At 37.3% G+C, this 22,303-nt stretch overlaps 1 protein-coding gene across 6 annotated transcripts in view; it reads left to right on the forward strand.

Annotated features, from left to right (window-relative positions):
• The window catches only part of CHRM3 (cholinergic receptor muscarinic 3), a 559,389-nt gene that overhangs the window by 288,495 nt on the left and 248,591 nt on the right, over positions 1-22,303 (forward strand). For all 6 annotated transcript variants that reach the window (XM_061404943.1, XM_061404948.1, XM_061404947.1 and 3 more), the window contains one exon: positions 8,773-8,875. In XM_061404943.1, coding sequence (XP_061260927.1) covers positions 8,778-8,875 — 98 coding nt within the window. In that variant the 5' untranslated portion in view covers positions 8,773-8,777. The remainder of the gene's footprint in view (positions 1-8,772; positions 8,876-22,303) is intronic.

Raw genomic sequence — 22,303 nt, forward strand, 5'->3', positions numbered from 1 at the left:
CTGAACACTGGACCATCAGAAAAGTCCCCAAGAAGATATATTTGAAAAAGGAATGTGTCTAAAGGAAAATAAGAGTTCTATAATAATAGGATTGTGTATCGACCCTGTACAGCATGTACTCTTATCCTGATGCCTTATTGTTCCAGTTTAACATTAAGAACAATTCTCAGTTTGTCCATAATAGGCTGGGTTCTGGAGAACAAAGTTCTAATTTATCCCATCAGAGTGTGATTGCAGAGCTTATGTTCTTTGTTGGTAATTAATACATGTTTTTGGCCCACTCTTGCTCATTAGAAAATCAGTTTGGGGTCTTATTCATAGAAAGAATGGGTATTTCTAGACATAATAGGAACAGGGGGAAAGCGCTATATTCCGTTTAATGCATCACTAAGAAACTGAAGGGGACATTAATTTCTCTAAAGGGCATTCTTGCCTACATAGTTGAACACTGCCGTCTACATCCTTAATCAATTTCCACTTTGACTGACTTCATCTTGGGCTTCATTCTCACTGGAAAATCTATAAAATGATCCATAAAATCCATAAAAATAATGTCAGCATGGAGCCTGTGCACACTCTGTGTTAGCCAGAACCAGGCTCAGCACCTGTGGAGCAGAATCCCACTCCTGTGACTAGGAGCCTGGAGCCAACTTTCCCTGAAGTTAGCAAGAATCTGAATGTCTTAAAAGGGAAAAAAGGTAGGATGAAAATAATTAAGTCCAGTTTCCTTTCCCTTTTAAATGTTTCGAACTGTCTCTTTGTGTTCACTGTGTTGAATTGGTTTCTTTGTTCCGTTTGTTTCAATCATCCTGTTAAGCAGACTTCTTAACAAAATGGCATTTCTCCATACCTGGCTGTTTCATTTGTTCCTAAAGGGGCCTCTCTTCTGCAGGCCAGGCTTATTGAAATTCATGATTGTTGAATGTGAAGAACCAGACTCAGAAGTTTAACTAATTTTCTCTCAGATTACTCAGGTCTTGGCTTAAATGTGCCATGCAGGCTGATTCTGTGTAAGTTGTTGTTGGTTAAGAGATGAAGGGAGAAAAGTAAAGGACAACATGAAAAGCGTAACAAAGACACAGAAAGACTTTACACATAATCAGGGGATAAGGATGTGGAAAGTAAGTAAAGTAGACATCTAATGCTAACTAATATGTTAATAATGTCTTAAAGAAATGCAATCCACTAGATGTTGAAAACATTTTAAATTAAAGAATTACAGACATATTCAAAAGTAGAAAAGCATAATCAACCCCCTGTGCTCACCACCTGCCTTCAGGAATTAGCAGCACATGGGCAGCGCATTACTTTCTAGGATACCTTTTCCCCAAAGACACTGGATTTGTTTTTAAATTAATTTATTTGGCTGAGCCAGGTCTTAGTTGCAACATGCAAACTCTCACTCGTTGCATGTGGGATCTTTGTTCCCTGACCAGGGATCAAACCTGTGCCGCCTGCCTGCATTGGGAGTGTCTTAGCCACTGGACCACTGGGGAAGTCCCAATACTGGATTATTTTAAAACAAATGCAAGATCTTCACATTCCCTAATGTGCCTAATGTCCTATTTAAAAAAAATTTTTAATGACAAAATACTTTAAGAGATCAGTTCTGATATTAATAAAAGAATAAGCCACCAATTAAAATTTCATTTTAATCTCAATATTATATTGAGATATAATGTATATACAATAACAAGCACTCACTTTAACTACATGTTTGGATGAGGTTAAACAAATTTATCCGCCATGTTATTACCACTAAACCAAGTCCTGGTACATTTCCCTCACCACACAAAGTTCGCCTATTGCCCTTCCTAGTCGGCTGACACCCCCTTGCCCTACCCCAAAACCCAGTCAAATACTGTTCTGCTTTCTGACTCTTAGATTTTTTTTTTTTCCCTAGAGTTTTAATAAAGAAATTCCTCAATATTCACTTTTGTGCTTGGCTCCTTTTGCTCTGCATAATATTTTTACATGGTGTTGTAATGGTTTCAGTGATTCTTCCCTTTCTCTTGGATTTTTTAATTCTGTTGTTTGACAGTATCAAGGTTTTGCTTTCTCCAGTCCATCTGATGGACATTTTTTTCCAGTTTGAGGCAATTATGAATGAAGTTGCTATGAACATTGATGTGTAAGTTTCTGTGTAGACATATATGTTTATCTCTCTTGGGTAAATAGGAGTAAAATTGCTCACCTGCATATTAAACATATGTTTACCTACATAGTAACTGTGAAACTGTCTTCAAAACTGGTTGTATCATTTATATTCCCACCAGCAGTGTAAGAGCACTATAGTTGCCACACATCCTTGCCAACATTCTGTAATCAGTTGTTTTAGGGGTATTGTGGCCTCTTACTGTGGTTTTAATTTATATTTTCCTAGTAACTAATGTTGTTGAGCATCTTCTGCATCGTATTCCTGGAATCCTCATTGATCACCACTTCCTCAGCTCAATGAGGCAATCAAGATGTGTTTGACTTTCCCTTTCCTATGCCCACTTTCCAGAAACCTCTCCCAAACAAAGAATCCAGATATAGGGTTTTTTTCTCTTATTGGTTTCCTTTCTCTGTCATCACAACCCTGTACTACCTATTCCATTTCCTCAAAATAGTTACTTCATTTATTTTTTATAGTTTTCTAGGGTTTGGGGGGAAATAGGAGAGTGCTAGGCTGTAAGTTATACTCCATCCTCATAGTTATGAGAGGAAATCCCAATTACTTTTTGAGAAAGCTTCCTCTAGATTTATCAAGGGTAGATTGATAAAGATTAGATTATCAAGGGTCAGCCTCAAAAACTGAAGTCCTATTGTATAGGGGGAAACTCTTCAACTTATTACATGTAGGTTCACTCTCTGATATTGAGATTATGATACCAAGAAAGTAAAAGGAAGACATGCCCCCTTGCTGAGTCCGAGGAATTCTGCAAAATAAGAATGACTGCGAAAGGAAAGTGACGCAATCTAATAGGTGCCTCCCAACTTTCTCTTTTGGAGTTTCAGTCCAGAGAATGAGGTTTGTATTCATGAGAAGGAGGTGTGTCTAAGACAGGCAGCTAATTCATACGCAGCCCTTTGCCAGCATCATAGTGAACTTCGCAGTGTAACAAGGTCAATCGGAGGAACGCCTTGGACTAAAGTTCTAGTGTGGCATGGATAGGACCCTGAAACAGCTGGAGAATGTGTCACTGGGGCTGGGGTGTCATCCCATAGGAGAAGATGATTCTGATCTAAGGGCTGCAACACCCCAAGGCTGAAGGTGCATCATGGTCAGACCTCTGAGACGAGTACACTGTCAGCAGGAGGTAAGATGAGGTCAAGTTAAACATAAATGTCTTCCCAACTTGAATTGGTCAAGAAATAACAGATGACATGCATGCCAGTGGTAAACTTTACTATGTCAACAGGGTTAGGAGCACCCAGATAAATAAGGAGATCTACCCCACATGTCAAAGGAAATAGACAAAGTCACGTTTGGAAATGCAAACTGTGTTCTTCTCTTCTCCATTTATTAAAGCCACACTTCTGTGTGTGTGTGTGTGTGTGTGTGTGTGTGTGTACGCACGTGCATGTTAAAAGAGAGTGAGAGAGAAAAGCTACTAGGCTGGCTTATCCAAAAGAGATTGAACGGTACTGGAATTACATTGAATTTTGCATTTCTCTTTATATACAAATGTATAAACAACTGCCAGGGGAGGGGCAGGGAATGTGGTTTGTGAATTTCTAATGATTTGTGAGATTTACAGACACAGGAAGGTAGGAAGTTCTTTTGCTTTCTAAGAGTTAAGGAGCCAGGAGATAGGCACTGTAGCTTTTACCCCTTAATCTTACTTCTAGAGGGTAGGAGATGTTTTGGAGCAGCAAATGCTAGAAATGTACTGCCTAAAGCCAGGAGTGAGACCAAGACTAGAGAGAGATGAATATGATACCATGTGAGACAAATGATGAACACTTGCTGGCTCACCCTTATTCTTAGATAGAGGTCAGCAAGCAAAAATTAGCTGTTGCTTCTTCAAAAGCACTTCCCTGCCCTGGTAAGGCTAAATGGCTTCCCAGGGGTGGAGGACATCCTGTTGGGAAGATGGGTGATGTCTTAATGAAGAAAATGAAGAAATGGGAGATTTCTGCAGCTGGCCAATTTTCCTTAGCTTTTTCTTTTTTTTTTATATTAGGAAATGGGACAGAGGGAAGATGAAAGAAGATGAAAGCTATGGTACAATGGGAAAAGACTGTTGATCATAGATCTGTTTAAAATCATGTACATTAGTGATCATGTTAACAAGTCTTCTTGTTTTTGTAATCTTACCTAGTTTCTCCATGGACCATCACTATAAGAAACTGAATTCTACCTTCTGTTAAAATATATATGTATTTTATCTCAGCGTCATCCTAAGTATATCTTGATCTCCAAACTCTTTTCTCCACTATCAAATAGTTAACAATGTAACAAAATAATATTGTGTGTGCTGGAAACCACTTAACCTTGTAAATGCATGTTCTAAATATATCGTGTTTGTGAGTCTGTATTTCTATTGAGTGGGTATTTCAAATAAGTAAAGCTTTAAAATATATTATGAGAATGGTGTTAAGATTTTTTAATGCATTCATAACTACTCTACCCTAGTACCACAATTTTCTTTATTCTGGTCCTGTGGCTAATATTTATTCACATGTATATTTTGTACCTATTTATAATCAGAACATACAATTTGATATACCACTTTCTCTGTATTGTGATTTAATTGTTACTTTAATGGCAACTTAATATACTATGGAGTTAATATGCCCATATTTTCTTAGATGCCCTGCTGTGGGATACACAAATAGTTTCTATTACTCACTATTATGAATAATGCTGCAGTGACATTTTCCTGATTTTGAATTGTTTGCTTGGGATAATTTGTGAGTGGATTACTAGGTCCAAAGATATGAATATATTTAAGGACTCTAAATATAGGTATAGGTGAGGCAGTGATTCAGTGGGCTCTACATACGTATAATACAACTGAAATATGTGAGTCTATCAATTGTTTTCCCAATAATCTCAGCTGCATTGTATTATTTATAATTGTAGTTAATGCAATCTAGTTAATGCAATAGAAGGCCACTTCTTATTGTGTATTAAGGAGTTAGCCTATCAAAAAATTATAATTTCTCTATTTGTAAACTAGTAACAGTGATATTTTCTTTACAAAGCTATTGAAATGATTAGATGAATTCATCAATGCCTCGTGTGTTCATGCCACAAAGGAAATTATTAATCCTCCTTCCCTCTGTCTGTGGCTCCCTCATTTCGTCCATCAACCCTCCTGCTCCTGACTCCTTCTTCAATGGGTTATACATTCAAGTTCTTTTTGTACAAATTTTCATAGAACCTGATTTCTCATTCCAGAGTTCACAGGAGCTAATTGTCAGGTTTCTACAGAGAACCAGTCTCTACTATGCCAGCAAGTGCTGAATTATACCACAAATCATGGAGGTCAAATCTATCAGATCCCTTGAATTTCTTAAGTGTCCATACAAACAAGTCAGAAATACACTCAGAATAAAATTGTTCCATAAATTGCTCATTTTAGAAGTTTGTGTATAGTTCAGTTTCTCTTTATATGACTTGTCCAGGTTTTCTTCCTTTAGGTTGCTCGAAGATATTTTGATTTGTTTATTTGCTTCTTTGTTTTGGTTTCGGGTAGTGTTTCTGCTTCATCTGCTTTCTGCTGCCAGTACCCAAGAACAAGCTTACTTCTGTGATAACAAGTGTGGTTTGTCAAGCAACTGCAACACAAGAGCATTGCTGCAAGTTGCATATCTGGATGGTACTGTCACTTGGATTTTGTCTGTCTTACATCTAATGTTTGTCCATTTTCTAGGCGTTATTGCTCATCTGTTGCCTGGAATTGGTTTCTATCTTGAAAGCCTCTGTAGCAGAATCTGCCTTTTTAAGCAACCACTCTTCTTTAAAGCTAAAATAATTCCTAATATGTTATAAGGTCTCAGGGAGCCTATAACAGGCATACAGCATCTCAATTGGAAGCATTGAAAATAAAAGCATTGAAAAGCATTGAAAATAAAAGCTTATATCCTATTTCATGAGGGCAAGGAGATTTGGGGGCTACCACAAGATTTTCCAGTCTCACTCTCATGATGAGAAATTGAACTGAATAAGATGTATTCTAAGCAGTTTCACTTTAGGAGTTTAGAAGAGGAAAAGTGGGAGGAGGAGGAAGAAGAAGAAGGAAAAAATTCCTCTCCAGTCTCTCCAACCTCAGCAACTATATTTCTTGTCCCTTGGAGAACATCACAGGCCCTCTTTAGATTTTTTTCTTACATAAGCTATGTGTCATAGACAAGGTTTCTCCATTTTTGTATTAATAAACCTACATTTCCCCCATCTCCGTGCTGGCTCTCCCCATTTTCACATGTTACAAATGAGTGCTGGCCTCTCTTCCTCTCTGAATAGATACACTAATTCAACCTCTGACCACAGTGCAAAGCCCTTTTATCCACACACTACATCAGCAAAGTTATTAAAGTGCTGATGAAGTCAGAAGCAAAAACCAGGAGGCCTGAGCAAGGCTCATATGTAACAGTTACACAGAGGGCATCTGAGGATCAGAGCCGAATGTAGACAACCACCAGATTCTCCATGGTTACTGGACGCTACACAGTCACCAGTACCCAGTCACCAGTCCTGCCTTCAATATGGCTGCACCAAGAAGTCTTCTTTAAACATATCAAAACCCAGGGGGTGAAAACACATGAACTAATCATAATCTCTCTACCCATGCTTGCTTTCCTAAAACTTGAAACAGAAAAGGTGATGGTGGAAGCACTTTGGTTATGCCTGGAGTCTGAACTGCAGTGCAATCAGGAAACATATGTCATGAAATAAGGTGTCATACCACATGCTACACACACCCCTCTCCCTGCACAGAGTGGGGACTAGACTTGTCTATGTGAATCAATTTTTCCCCAATTATATGAAGTTTTCTTTCAGTTTCTTTTATTATTATTTTATGTTGAATATAGTTGATTTGCAATGATTCAGTGTATAGCAGTGATTATGTTTTATTTACGTATATATGTGTATACACACATTATATATATATTACATATATATATATGAAATTTTTCAGATTCTTTTCCATTATAGGTTATTACAAAGTATTGAGTAAAGTTCCCTGTGCTACACAGTAGGTCCTTGTTTATCTAATTTATATAGTAGTTCATATCTGTTAATTGCAAATTCCCAATTTATCCCTCCCCCTTATTCCTTTTTGGTAGCCATAAGTTTGTTGCCTATGTCTATGAGTCTTATTTCTGTTTTGTAAAAAGTATATCAGTCATGGGCTTTCCTGATGGCTCAGTGATGAAGAACCTGCCTGCCAGTGCAGGAGAGGCAAGTTTGACCCCTGGGTTGGGAAGATCCCCTGGAGAAGGAAATGACAACCCAAATATTCTTGCCTGGAAATCTCATGGACAGAGGAGCCTGGTAGGCTACAGTCCATGGGGTCGCAAAAGAGTCAGAAACGACTTAGCATCTAAACACCAACAGTATTAGTCATTAAAAATAATGAAATAGTGCCATTTGCAGCAATGGGTGGACCCAGAAATTGTCATAATAAGTAAAGTAAGTCAGAGAAAGACAAATATCATATGATATCACTTACATTCAGAATCTAAAAAAGTGAACTTATTTATACAAATCACTTTCTGGTCTTGGGTGGGCCCCTCAACCTTGTGAGTCCAGGATGAGATGACATGTGTATAGGAGTTAGGGGATAGTTTCCAATTGTATGCAGTTATTTGGGTGGGTGCTTGTGTTTGTACTGTTGGGCTGATTTATGGTTATTTAAATCTATAAAAGGGTGTTCTGCCACTTCCTTTGTGCATGTTCTGTTCCCTCACATTATTGTGGACCCGATATAAGGCAGCTTTCAGAACATGCCATTCTCCCTCACAGCTTCCTGTGTTTGAACATGCTGCCTGAATCACACCCTCCTCACCCCCCTTCTTCCTCCACCTCACCTCCATCTCCCTTTGTCTGTCTGTTCCCCTCCTACTCACCATTCGAAGCTTAGCTTACGGACCCTCTGCTTTGTGTCACACCCGTGGGTCCTGTCTGCACCGTGAACACGATGACTTCATCCTCAGGGTTGCTGTGGGTCCAAGTGTGGCCTTTCCTACTTGAGTGGACTTGGGTTTTTGAGGGCAGGACCAAATCTTATTCATTTTCTCAACCCAATATCTGGTTCTTGTTATTTACTTGGTAAATCTTGATCAGAATGATGAGTGAATGTCAGTTACTCACCGCCATGAAAGAAATTGTACTAGTCAGGTTCATGATTCTTCACTAATTTGCTATGAAACGTGTGAAAGAAACAACACTCAAGCTTTCTGTATGTGATATAAATATAGGCACCTGATGTGCATATTTTAATGGGGAAGCTTATAAAGTACTCCTAATTATTGAAAGTTTCACACTGAGAACATGTGACCACATGACAGTATACGAGATGTGTCACTTGTAGAGAAGTACGTTGCACAAGTCGTTTCCCCAGTAACTGCTGTGGATCCCTCCTGTGGCAGGATGCTAACAGGTATTGTGGGATGAAAAGGTTTCTTGCTGAAATTCATTTGGGGAAACACTGGAATAAATCTCCATTTATGAAACCTGTGATTTTGTTAAAATGCCATCTCACAATTCAGTGATCCCAAGTTTCCTGCTTCTTTTATCTTGTTTTAGATCTGATTACTCCTCCTTTCTCTGGTTTTCAGCTTTCATGGTGACATGGCATCTGGTTTCTTTCTACAAGGAAGGTTCAGCACACAGCACAGTCTTTGATACATTGGACTGGTTTGAGGATCCTACCTGGAATAGGTATGTAAGACTTCCAGTGTTTGCTTTCTCATCCTTTGAATAGCCATGGATGTTATATCCATTTCTGCTTTTCTTGTTGTTGATTAAGAGTGGAATTTGTTCTGAAGAATAAACTTCATGTGTTAGAGATGATCTTTGTCTTTTCTGCTTAGAGCATGTGTTTATAATATGACATACAAGACTCCTCAACACCCTTCATTTCCTTTGTTGTGTGATTAATACAAATTAAGAATACATTCATGCCAGTAGAGAATGGAAATTCCATGCTCATATGGCTCTGAAAATAATGGAATTTAATATATAAATCTTTGGAACTCAAGTATACAAAATATGACAGATCCCCTGGTATGTTTATAAATATAGTATACAAAAGTCTAACATCTAACAGAAAGATGTAACTTTTTTTCCCAAAATAGTCCAGTCTTAGGCAAACCTAAGTACCAAATTTTAAACTAAATGACTGCACATGGGAATTAATTAATGATTATTTGATCCTCTTCATTTTTGAGACAAGTATTCCCGTAGTGTAAAATGACATAAATATGACATAAAGGCAAAAAATACAGTATTTGAAGGTATTATTGTTTTATGAGTTATCTTGAAGGGGATATTCTGAAATTAGATTCTCATGAGATATAAGCTGTGTAGCTCCTGATTTAATTCAGTTCAGACTACTTTGATGAGTGCTCTGTGTGTGTGTTTGAGGGGGGCGGTGGGGCGGGGAGTGGTATGTTAGCTCTAAGAGATACTTGATTATAAGATTCATTGCTTTGTTGTATTCAATTTTCAAAATATTTTGGGGACTATTGTAGACTTTTTGAAATTTTGGTTTGTATTTAGAAAAGAGTCCAGCCTATATAAATTGTATTTTCAAAAAAAGTAAAGCTGCCCTGCTCAATCCTCCTTCCCAAAATGTCTGCTGAAAACCACATTTGGGAAGTAGCATAGCCTTGAGACTTAATTAGATATAATCTATGACCTTGGGGGAAAAAATGTTATGCTGTACTCCCTAACCCATGACCTTGAAAAAAAATGTTTTGCTTCCTTAGAAAGAGGGAGGGAGAGAGAGAGAAGGAGGGAGGAAGAAAGGTAAGGACGGAGAAAATAAATTCACAGTTGCCATGTACCAAATACTCTAGGTCACCTTTATTCTTAATAAGGTATCAAGTAATTAATCAATGTGTTTCCCTGAGTCTCCAGAGAATTTATCTTCTACATTCTCTGAAAGTCTTAAATCTATAATTAGAGTTTAACCTTCTTGATTTAAGGCAGAAGTTGCAACTAGTCACCTGCATGTTCCAGCTTTCTTAGGTTGTTTATTGTATAGGGTTTTTTTTTTTTTTTTTTTTTGCTTAACACAAAATTAATATATCAATACATGTGTTTAAAAAAATGTCAAATCAAAAAATCAGAAGAGTTCACATAAAAATCTGGGCTTCCCATCTCTGGAAATGAATTAAATTAGTTGCTTGTGCCCCAATTCTAGCTGTCATACAAATTACCTCCCTCATCTTAACCTCTCCACATCTAACTCATCAAGTCCTCCAAAGCCTTGCTGTGACCACCCAGTGGTTCTCAGCCTCACTGTGAAAAGACAATTTCCTGGGTACTCAGGCTGTACTCAGAAAATTAAACCAGTAGTTCTGAGTGTAGAGCTGGGCTTCAAAACTGTAGAAAGTTCTTCAGATGATTCTTATATGCAACCGAGGTTTAGAACCGCTGCCCTAACATCTTCCTCTGTCCCTATATGGCAAGGGCCATACCCTGAGTCCAGGTCATACTCACCACTTTCTGGTCTTAACAGTTTTGTACCATCATCGCTAAATCCCCTTCTCATTTCTGTTCTCGTCTTTGTTCAGTTCCATCCCCACCCAACAGCCAGAGTCACTGTTTCAGAATTGAACATACCTAGTTAATGCATGCTTGAACCTCTTCAATAATAATAACAATAATGATAACAGCTGATGACGATCATTGATACCTTGGTTGAATGAAGAATCTGAGTTGAGGCTTTGTTGAAGTCACTGGAGCATTAAATATCAGAAGCAAATGGGGGAGGCCCACATGAGGCCTATTGCCTAATCTGACAGTATCTTCTGCCTGCCTACTCCTACAGACAGTGACCCATGGGCCAAAAGCATCCCTGACTTCTACAAATTGCCACCCAATCAGTGTCCTGATGTCACACTGCTGTCAGGAGCAAAGGGGGGTTATAACCTGGCAGTGACATTATTGTAAGATTAATGTTAGCGCACAGCCACCAGTGTTTATTAAATGTCACTTCTTCCTAGTTGCATGATCCACCCAGCAAAGTAAGTTGATGCTGGTAAATTTTTAGGCGGACTAACTGAACTAGGGGTGTGCATTTGTCAGGGTTAGAAGTTATACATGGAATCGTCTCTCTTGCCGCTCTGACACACAGTTCCTCGTTGTCACCAACAAATAACATAAATCCAGTTATTTATTTGAGCTGCAGTGGAGACTTTTCTTTTTCAAAATGACTGTGTAGTGGTGGTGTGGGCCATAGAGGTAGTTACTGGAGTCTTTGCTTTAGCCTCCACCCACCCCATAACTGAGATGACATGCTTCCCATTGCAAGGGAAGAAGATAAGGTGGCATCAGAAACTTTTCATAAAAGACATCTTCAGACATATAATGATGTTATTTTACTCAGAGTTCAAAAATAAATCAATAAGTGCAAAGTGTTCTTGCCTGGAGAATCCCAGGGGCAGGAGAGCCTGGTGGGCTGACGTCTATGGGGTCACACAGAGTCGGACACGACTGAAGTGACTTAGCAGCAGCAGCAGCAGCTTTGAAGCTGAGTGGAACGTGTGTCCATGTCAGCACCCCTTGTGCTCACTGTAATCAAGTTTTATTTCATACAGGTGACAATTATTTTCTTCAGTATAAAACCATCACTGCTTCACTACTGACATTATAAAAAGTTCAAGGAGTTGTGTTAAGACAAAAATGTGCCTATGACATTCAGGTAATGGAGACCAATAAAGATGTTATAGCCTGAGGAGTTGAATTAATGCCTGAGACACAGTTATCCACTTTACCTTAGGGTCCTAGCTTACCCAGATAATATGCCTGGGCAGAGCTGTCTTACATCTAAAGAAACAATTGACATTTTTACTTCTTTCCTAAATGTTTATTTTGGAGGACAAGTGGAAAACAAAATACACAGAGAGGCACAAGCACATACTCACTGAGTATCCCTAGAGTTAAATTCCTCTGTCCACAGAATTGGAGTGGGCAACCATCCCCTTCTCCAGGGGATCTTCCTGACCCAGGGACTGAACCTAGGCCTCCTGCATCGCAGGGAGGTTCTTTACTGTCTGAGCCATCAGGGAAGCCCCAAATACAGGGTAGTGTCTGTTAATGAGATGCCTTTGTTTTTCCTTTGGAAATTAAGATGAACTGGCCATGTGTATAATTTTTCTTTGTGGTGAGTAGGTTTATAATAAGGCCATAGATTCTTTTCATGCCATTTTAGAAATCATTTGAAAGGATTCAGGCAGTGATGACCATTATGTTTTAAGATTTTACATTCAGTTCAGTTCAGTTCAGTCGCTCAGTCGTGTCCACCTCTTTGCGACCCCATGAATTGCAGCACTGTAGGCCTCCCTGTCCATCACCAACTCCTGGAGTTCACTCAAACTCACGTCCATCAAGTCAGTGATGCCATCCAGCCATCCCATCCTCTGTCGTCCCCTTCTCCTCCTGCCCCCAATCCCTCCCAGCATCAGAGTCTTTTCCAGTGAGTCAACTCTTCGCATGAGGTGGCCAAAGTACTGGAGTTTCAGCTTTAGCATCATTCTTTCCAAAGAACACCCAGGACTGATCTCCTTTAGAATGGACTGGTTGGATCTCCTTGCAGTCCAAGGGACTCTCAAGAGTCTTCTCCAACACCACAGTTCAAAAGCATCAATTCTTCGGTGCTCAGCTTTCTTCACAGCCCAACTCTCACATCCATACATGACTACTGGGAAAACCATAGCCTTGACTAGACATTAGGACATGCAAAGCTTTTCCAATAAGATAAATCCATTTTTCTAAATTCTTTGTATCACTGAGTGCCTGGGATATGGACAGAGGAAGATTAAAATCTGTCGTATTGTCACCACATGAAACAGCTAATGAGAAGGAAATTAATAGTGTCTGAAATGAACCCTGGGTTAAGAATAGCTCACGTTGTATTTCTACCATTATTTTTCACTTGCCATTAATTCACTTTAATCAGAGAAGTTCCCTAAACTAATTAGGATTCATTTCTAAAAATCTAAAGTAACAGGTAAATGTATCCTCTATTTATTTTAAGTTAGGAACAATATGGATGCTGAATTGATTGTGAAGACATTTATTATGTTATATGTATACATCAAATGGCTTCAAAAATATGCATGTTTGTCACAGATATTTACTATTATATCAGACTTTTTCTTATTCCTCTCATTCCTCTAGCACTTTGTGTTGACTTTTGAGAATGAACATTTTGGAACAAAAGATATATTCTTCCAGGATCCTGCATGCTTGAACCATATTAGACTTTAGTAAATGTTTGTGAAATGAACGATGAATAATGCAAATGTGTTTTAATTTTAGATACAAGCAGATGAAATTGTACTGAAGCTAGGAACTGACTTAGCCAGTGAACTAGATATATAAAATAATGACAAATAAAAATGGTAATTCACCAGAGCTGATATTATATCTGGTATGCTCTGTGGAAGCAGAGAGAGATGGCCATCATTTTTAAAGGATTTGGACAAAGTCAAAGGGCCAGCAAATCTAATATTTTGGTGAGCAGCTCATCCTGATTTCATTAAGGCATGGCTGTTCACTTCCCTTTCTCCTTCACTGAAGTTTTCATCTTTAAAATCTTTTTTAACTGCCATGTTAAGAGGATGTTCTAGTCTAAAGACTCCTGGTTCAGGTACCTTATCTTTAAAAACTTTGCTAGGGGCATGTGGGACATTAAGAGTAAAATACTACAGCATCTCAATAAATACTAATCTAGTACAGGAACAGCTGCACTTATAACTGAACAGAGTCTAATGTTGTCTGATCATGCAATATGCTGCCCAAGCAAACTCTTTAGGAAGTGCTTGAATCATTCCTATGCCTCCATCTACTTATCTATTCAATCTTTGACTTTTCTTGGCAAAGCTCAAACCCAGTTAAAGTCCATATGCTTTACATTGCTTCACTTTTGCATTTTAGAAAATGATTAGATAGTGCAAATGGATGTGATGATCATATTAGCCAACAGTAATATAAGCCCTTCATACATAAAATTATTTATCTCAGAAGGATATGAAATTTCACTTTGAAATTAAGTTGTTTTCTTAATATCACAACATACTGTGCCTCAAGGATAAGTAATTTCATACATTTAGGATCCTTCAATTATATTCCCATATTGGAGAGATATTACATTATTTTACTTTATCTGAATATTAATAATATGATCAATGATAACTTTGATTATAAGTATTCTGAAATTGGAAACATCCCCATATTTAAGTTAGCCACTTTAATGTTCAAACATGTCTTTCTTTATATTATTAGTTGTTTTCCTTTAAACATTTTCATTCTCCACTATTCACTTGTTTGTGATTAATCTGATTAATGTATCTGTACTCTGCTTTTTTATACATTAAAATACTTTAGATAGATTATAAAAAGATGAATGAAATAGAAAATTAAGGCAGAATAATTATCAATGAAACAGAAAATTAAGAAACAACAAATAGAAATAAAACCACAGAATCAAGAGAAAAAAATATCAATCACAATTAGGCAGACCAACAGTTGCTGTGATGATCATCAGACTTGACTCTAGGTTTACTAGGGGCTAAAGCCAAATTTTGTTGAACAATTATCTGAAAAAAGATATATTTGCCTAACATTAAAATACTCATTCTGTAAAAAGAGAAATTACATACCTGACAGGAATGGAAGGGAAAAGAGTACTTATCATACTATGGGACCATTGGACTCATATTTGAGGATCATGGATGCAGGAATGAGATACAGCTGTCCTGAACTATGTGTATTTATCAGCAGCCTCTTTTTATTTATATTTATGGTTGTGCTTCACGGACGATTGAAACAAAACCATTGACGTCTGAATTTATATGGTGAATTCCATTGGCCTTTGAACCTCAGCGTGCTCAGAGATCTTGATTTTGGTTTTTGTTCTTTACCACTATCAACACTAAATTTTAAATGCTGTTTTATGAAATCAAGTAGAAGCTATAGTTGCAAAATTGTTGACTAGGGTCTCATAAAAGTTGAGAAGATTTTATTGATTTAAATTTTGGTAGTTTTTTCCTTTGGCATAAAATTATGTGTTTGCCTACACTGTTTTTATTTATGATATTAGCTACTACTTTATAGGTGTATCTTTAATTTCTTACTCTTTGAGCTTTGGGGGAAAAATAAGTCTATATTTTCTTTGAGACCATTGAACTAAGAGGATAAGTGTGTTAGTCACTCAGTCGTGTCTGACTCTCTTGTGACCCCATGGACTGTAGCCCACTAGGCTTCTCTGTCCATGGCGTACTTCAGGCAAGAATACTGGAGTGGGTTGCCATTTAAGTGCTGCTTATTTTCTGAGATAGCAACTTTGTGGATTCATGACACAAGCTTTATATCGTTATCCTATTCTTGAAATCTACCCCATTTTAAATCTTCTATCAAATCCTTTGCAATATAAAAATTGTTGTGATTAATCTTCTAAAAGCATGGCACACAATTTGAATCAGTTCTAATGAGGTGGATGAAACTGGAGCCTATTATACAGTGTGAAGTAAGCCAGAAAGAAAAACACCAATACAGTATACTAACACATATATATGGAATTTAGAAAGATGGTAATGATAACCCTGTATGAGAGACAGCAAAAGAGACACAGATGTATAGAACAGCCTTTTGGACTCTGTGGTGGGGTGGGGGTGGGGGGCATGATTTGGGAGAATGGCGTTGAAACATGTATAATACCATATAAGAAATGAATCGCCAGTCCAGGTTCGATGCAGGATACAGGAAGCTTGGGGCTGGTGCACTGGGATGACCCAGAGGGATGGTATGGGGAGGGAGGTGGGAGGGGGAGTTCAGGATTGGGAACACGTATACAGCCGTGGCAGATTCATGTTGATGTATGGCAAAACCAATACAATATTGTAAAATAATTAGCCTCTAATAAAAATAAATAAATTTGAATTTAAAAAAATAAAAAGAAAAAGGAGTCATATTTTGCAAGCAACATTCTATAGTATAAAGGGAGTTAAGAATGCCTAGTACCATGAATTCTGACCTTAAAAGATTGAAGACATTTTCAGTTTGAAAAACCAGCAGATATAGATGTATTTTAAAATGTCATTTAAAAAATAAAGCTCTATCTTCCTGGTAAATGACTTATATAATTATATTAACATATAGCCTATTTCCAAATACTGCATTATAAACTACACACAGCAGTAAAAAAAAAAAAAAATGATGGCAAATAGAACCAAGTAATGAGTGGCCAAAATCTCAACTTATGTTATACTTCCATGAGTTACTTATGACTTTGAGGGTATTCTGAATTAACTTCTGGTTGTAATACATTTAGTTCCTATTTAGAAAAAAAAAAAAAAGATTTAAAAAAGTTTGAGAGCCTGTCTCAGAGTTGTGAACAAAACACGATCCTGTTGGTGCTGAAAGCTATCTTTCTGGGACATTTTTCAACTAACAAAAACTGTTTCAAACTAATCTGATTATCTGTACACTGCAAAGCAATTGACACAGTTGAGTCTCCCCTTTAATCTGCTGACCCATCTCACATTTTACAAGGCACTGTCATGGGCCAGTCCCTCTTTGAGTCCCCTAACACATATCATCTCTTCAGAATATCTTATTTAATCTTCAAAGTTGCCCTGTGAGATAAGTAATAGCCTTTATTTACATGTAACAAAGAAAAATGTGTTAGAGAAAAATAATGTCATGAATCATTCCTATCTGCTTACTAATAAGAAGGGTAAACTGTGATACCAGAACTTTTTCTTTCTTAAAGCATAATCCTTTTCCTCCTAACCAGTGCTTCTCAATCAGAATGATTTTGTTCCCTAGGAGGATATTGGGCAATGTCTGAGACTGTGTTTGGTGTTCATAACAGAGGAGGGAACTCAACTGGTTTCACAGCTGAGTTTCTATGAAAGGTCATATAGACTACTCTCTTCCATGACTCCTGTATATACTCCGCACTCCACTGATTGTTTCCTGAAAATTATAGAGGAAATTGCTTGCATCTACTCATCATTCTGCCTGGAGTACCCTGAACCCCCTTTCCTGCCAAATGTGTATTCATTTTCAAGATCCGAATGAAATCTCCATGGTTCATTGATGCTTTCCCCGTGCTCTGCTCATCTTCTCCCCAGGCAAAGTTCACCATGGTCTTCCCCCAACCCCTGCTAGCTTCATGGTTGCCCAGCACTTATAGCTCTGTATTGCAACTTATTGATTTTCTTGATTGTTTTCCCCTAAGACTGAATTCTTTGAGTACTGGCACCAACATCATATTCATCATAGTATTTCCTAGTGGCAGTACAAAGAGTCACTAAACAAATGCTTTATTGTATATTGAATAAATACTAAGTGATCCATGAATCCCTCCTGATTTATCATTCCCTAGCAGCTAGGGAAATGATGCAATAAATTAATTTGCCCAGTATTCTGGAGCATCCAAAAAGATTAGGGATGAGTTTCATTAACTTAAGCTTTCACACTCTCACCCTTTTTTAGTTGGGAAAAAGTCCAAATAGAGGAAAATGTAGTGTTTCAGAACGTGACTCCAAAAACTTTAATACTTTTAAAAGATGTAGTCTCATTCACATTCCACTTTACTTATTAATATAGGAACTTGGAAAATTTTTAAGTGTTAAGAAAAAAAGCTATCACTTAAGGTCAAATATTGTCCATTCATTAAATAAATTTATACTGATTGCCTAATATGTGCTGGGTTACCTGGAACATTATTTTGGATTTTTTTTTTTTACTAATACTGCATTTTAATAATTATAGTAATTTGGAGGAAAATTAATGAGTTGTGAGATGTGTTTTCTAATGCCCTAGAATAAATAATTGGTTTGCTTTTGCTAAGAAAGTATCTACATGTTTTATATTTGATCTCTGACTTTATTTGTTAATAATTTTTTAATGGAAGCTAATGTTACCTCTGTACCCCTGATGCTGGGTTCAGAGGTTATTCATCAGTATTGTTTATTAGAGGGAATATTCCAGAACAATAACATCATGTGGTAATATCAGAACATCATCTTTATAAGTAAATTAGAGCATATTGATACTTATAATAGATATACTTTAAAAAAGCATTTCACTACGTAGTTAAATCCATTCTAAGTTTCAAACTGTTTAGTACGAAACAGGAAACAAATCTGTGGTCTTCATATCACAAAGTTATAAAAACCTGTCTTTAGTAATGTAAATGTGGCCTCTTTTAATCAGTTGCACTCAAGAATTATAAATACATGCATGCTAAATCACTTCAGTCGTGTTTGACTCTTTGTGACTCTGTGGACCGTAGCACGCCAGGCTCCTCTGGCCATGGGATTCTCCAGGGAAGAATACTGGAGTGGGTTGCCATGCCCTCCTCCAGCGGGTCTTTTCGACCCTGGGATCAGACGTGTGTCTCTTCATGTCTCCTGCGTTGGCAGACGGGTTCTTTACTACTAGCGCCACCTTATATTCTTACCACCATCACATACTACTGTTAGTGCATCAGGCCATACTTAGTGCTTTACAGTAATCCGTAAATTCTCTGCTTCTAAAGTGGTTGTCAGTCTGAAAAAAAATAAAATGTTTTTATGCCTGCTTTTACTTTTTAAAAAATATATATATTGCAATGCTTTTTCAAGGAGCTATTTGCAGAAGGAACTAGTATAACTGGTAAGTAATAATTATATAATTAGTGTATAACTCTGTGTGTATATATGTATATATCCCGTTAACTCAAACACATTGTCTTGGGTTTTTCCCTCAAATATTTTACCATACAAAGATCCAAAGACCTTTTTTTCAATTTTATTAAACTCCATTGTCAGGACAATATTAAATGTTTTATTTGCTGTCTCTTTGAATTAGAAGATTATCCTTTAAGACTATAGTGTTCTGTGTTGGTGTATCTATGGTTTAGCAGTACTTCCACGTAGTAAGTAGTATAGTTGATGTAAGCATCAGTTTTGCACTCAGCAGCTCTGGATTCAAGACCTGGATTAAAACCTATAAATTGTGTTTCCCTGTCTCTTGAATTATTTTAGCCTCTGCTTTTCCATTCATTCTCCCAATAAGGGTCATCAGGCCCACTCTATGAACAGACTCTGTTGAAAGGATTCAATGAGATATAAGAGGAATGCCTGGGTATGGTAAGAGTTTGGAGAATGGTGATTTTAATTCAGACCTCACCAAGGTTAGTGGTGAGGTTCAAATTTACGTCAAAGAGAGGGACATAAAATGGAAAAATGAAAAAAGCGATGTCCCCAGAGACTGTGAAATGTCTAACTCCAGGTCACACAGCTTTGATATGCCAGAGTGAGGGCTCCCCACCTACAGGCCAACAGGAGCCCTGACTCATCTTTACATACTCCACATTCTGACACATAGTAAGCATTCCAGAAACAATGAGTAAGTGAGTTTTAAGAATTCCTGTGGAGAACTAAAGTCATAGATGAGTGCGTGAAGAGTGAGCCACACTAGTGCAGCACATGATAGTCTTTTTGCTGAGCCTGTGTTGTTTACACACCCCATGGGCAAGAATCTTATAATATTTGTTTTTATGCTGCCAATACTTAAGAGGGGGCCTCGAGTAGACACTTAATACACCTTTGTTTAATTACTGAATAAGTAAATAGATGAACTCAAAAAGCTGAGAATTAATTTTTAATTTATATGTTTTTAATTTTAAAAAGCTGTTATTTTTCTTATTTTGCCACCACAATTTGGAAAGAAGGTATGTCTTCCAGTGTGTTTTGTCTTAGAGGTCTGCCTTACTGTAGTCTTTTCTACATTTGGTTTAAAATTCTGCAGTTACTTTAAGTCTTCTCTTAGTTTTTTTTTTTTTTATCAACAAGCGATCTTTGTTTTCTCAATATTTAAAAAATATTACTTCCTTTTCATAAGATTCTTTCACTAAAATAATATAAAACTACTCATGTGTACTAAATTAATAGAAAGTCATGACTTGTAGATATTTATTGGTTTTGATTTATACATAGTATGTAACTAAAATTCAGGTAGCAAAGTATTGATGGTATTCTGGGGGATTTGTGTTACAAGGTGAAAAAGGAATGATACTCACTGAGCATAATAAGTTGCAATAACACAGACACCTCTAAAGTCGTTTAAGTCATTGTGTGTTCTTAGGACAGTTAATCTTGCCCTGAAATCTTATTTACTCTCATGTTTTTGACAGTTAATTAAAGACCCTATGACTCTGGTCCCACTATTATGTTAAATTCACCATTGATTAAGTCATAATTAAAAATTTAGCTCAAAGAATAAAGGCTGAAGATATACTTAGATGATACTTTTCTATTTGTTTCAAAATAATGTAGACTTCACCAGTTCTCTCCATGGGAGTTTTTAATAACAATTAGAATAAAAATGTGATTTGTTTGAATGTCACTAATTTGCCTTGTTGAAAAATAAAAAATGAGATTTTCTCAGTATCCCCCCTTACCCAGAGAGGATTCTGTATTGAAGTATCATAAATTTTAGTTGCAAGAGGAATGATGAGTAATAAAATATTTATAGAGCCAATTGTTACCTTGACTTTGACCACTTCTGTTGTACACAGAGAGATTTGCATTCAAGTTTAGGTTAAGTAAACATTTGTATAAAACAGTGATAAGAACATGAATAAAAATGTAAATATCTCTGGTTAGAGTGGTTTTAGTTAGTGGGGAAAAAAAAATTATGAAATAGCAGCACCCATGAATTAGACTTTTGAAAATGCTACATTAAAAAAACAGAAACTTGGGACTTCCCTTGCAGTCCAGTGGTTAAGATTCTGCCCTTCCAGTGCAACGGGTTTGGGTTTGATCCCTGGTCAGAGAATGAAGATCGTGCTGCCAAAAAGAGGAAAAAAAAATTTGAAAGAAAATAAAAAGGATATAAAAGTCAAACCAAAAACCTCAACTCACTCCACAAATATAGAGAAATTATTTTGTATTTGGAATTTCTTGCACTTCACCAAGGGCTTACCTGATAGCTCAGTCAGTAAAGAACCTACCTGCAATGCAGGACACCCGGTTCGATTCCTGGGTCAGGAAGATCCACTGGTAAAGGGATAGATTACCTACTCCAGTATTCTTGGACTTTCCTTGTGGCTCAGCTGGTAAAGAATCCGCCTGCAATGCTGGAGACCTGGGTTCGATCCCTGGGTTGGGAAGATCCCCCTGGAGAAGGGAAAGGCTACCCACTCCAGTTTTCTGGCCTGGAGAATTCCATGGATTGTATAGTCCATGGGGTTGCAAAGAATCGAACATGACTGAGTGACTTTCACTTTCACACTTTACCAAACATGTACTATGTCTTCAAAAAGAATATGCTTCCTCTTTCTGAGGTATCCTAAAACTGGAATATTTATTGACTACATTCTCTGTGCCAGACATTCTTTTAGGTGCTGAGGTTATGACAGCACATAGAAAAGTCTGTGCCTTCATAAAGGTTATATCCTAGTTAAGGGGCAGACAGAAGGAACATATGTAAATATACAATGTCAAGAGAAATCAGTCTTATTAAATATATTAAGGAAACAGAATCATGGCAAAGGGCAGTATTCTTCTATAGAGAGTGTTCAAGAAAGTCCTTTTTAGTAAGGTCTGTTAAGATCCTATTGGAAGAGAAATCAGAAGCCCAGCCAGGAGAACCAGCATCAAAAAGGCCCTAGTGCTACTTAGTGAGGCCAAGTAGACCATGGTAAGAACCTTGGATATTTTACTAATTGACCTAGGAAGCCATTGTTAAGACTTTGAACTGGAAGGGAGGAAGATTTTTCTTCTACCCTTCTAGATTCTTTTGATTAGTTTAGTAATTAAATTGACATAACATGGGTTAACTGGAGAAAAACAAATTTAACTTTATATGTATAGAAATCTCATGTAGATGTGAGAAGCTCTCAGACAGGCAGCTGATGCTTGTGTTGCCACCCTGAGCTCAGTAGAAGAGAGGAGCGGTCTGGGGCTTCAAAGGGAAGGAAGATTATTCACAGGAGGGTGGAAAGAGCAAATGTTTGGTAAACAAATGTTTGCCATGCCAGGTGGAGGCAATGATTTTGAACAAATAAGCCCTCCCAGACTCCCCCTAGCTTCTTATACCAGCACACACTCTTATCATTATCCCTGGATGGTTCATTTCCTGGAC

The sequence above is a fragment of the Bos javanicus genome, chromosome 28 (assembly GCF_032452875.1).
Source record: "Bos javanicus breed banteng chromosome 28, ARS-OSU_banteng_1.0, whole genome shotgun sequence".
NCBI lineage: Eukaryota > Metazoa > Chordata > Mammalia > Artiodactyla > Bovidae > Bos > Bos javanicus.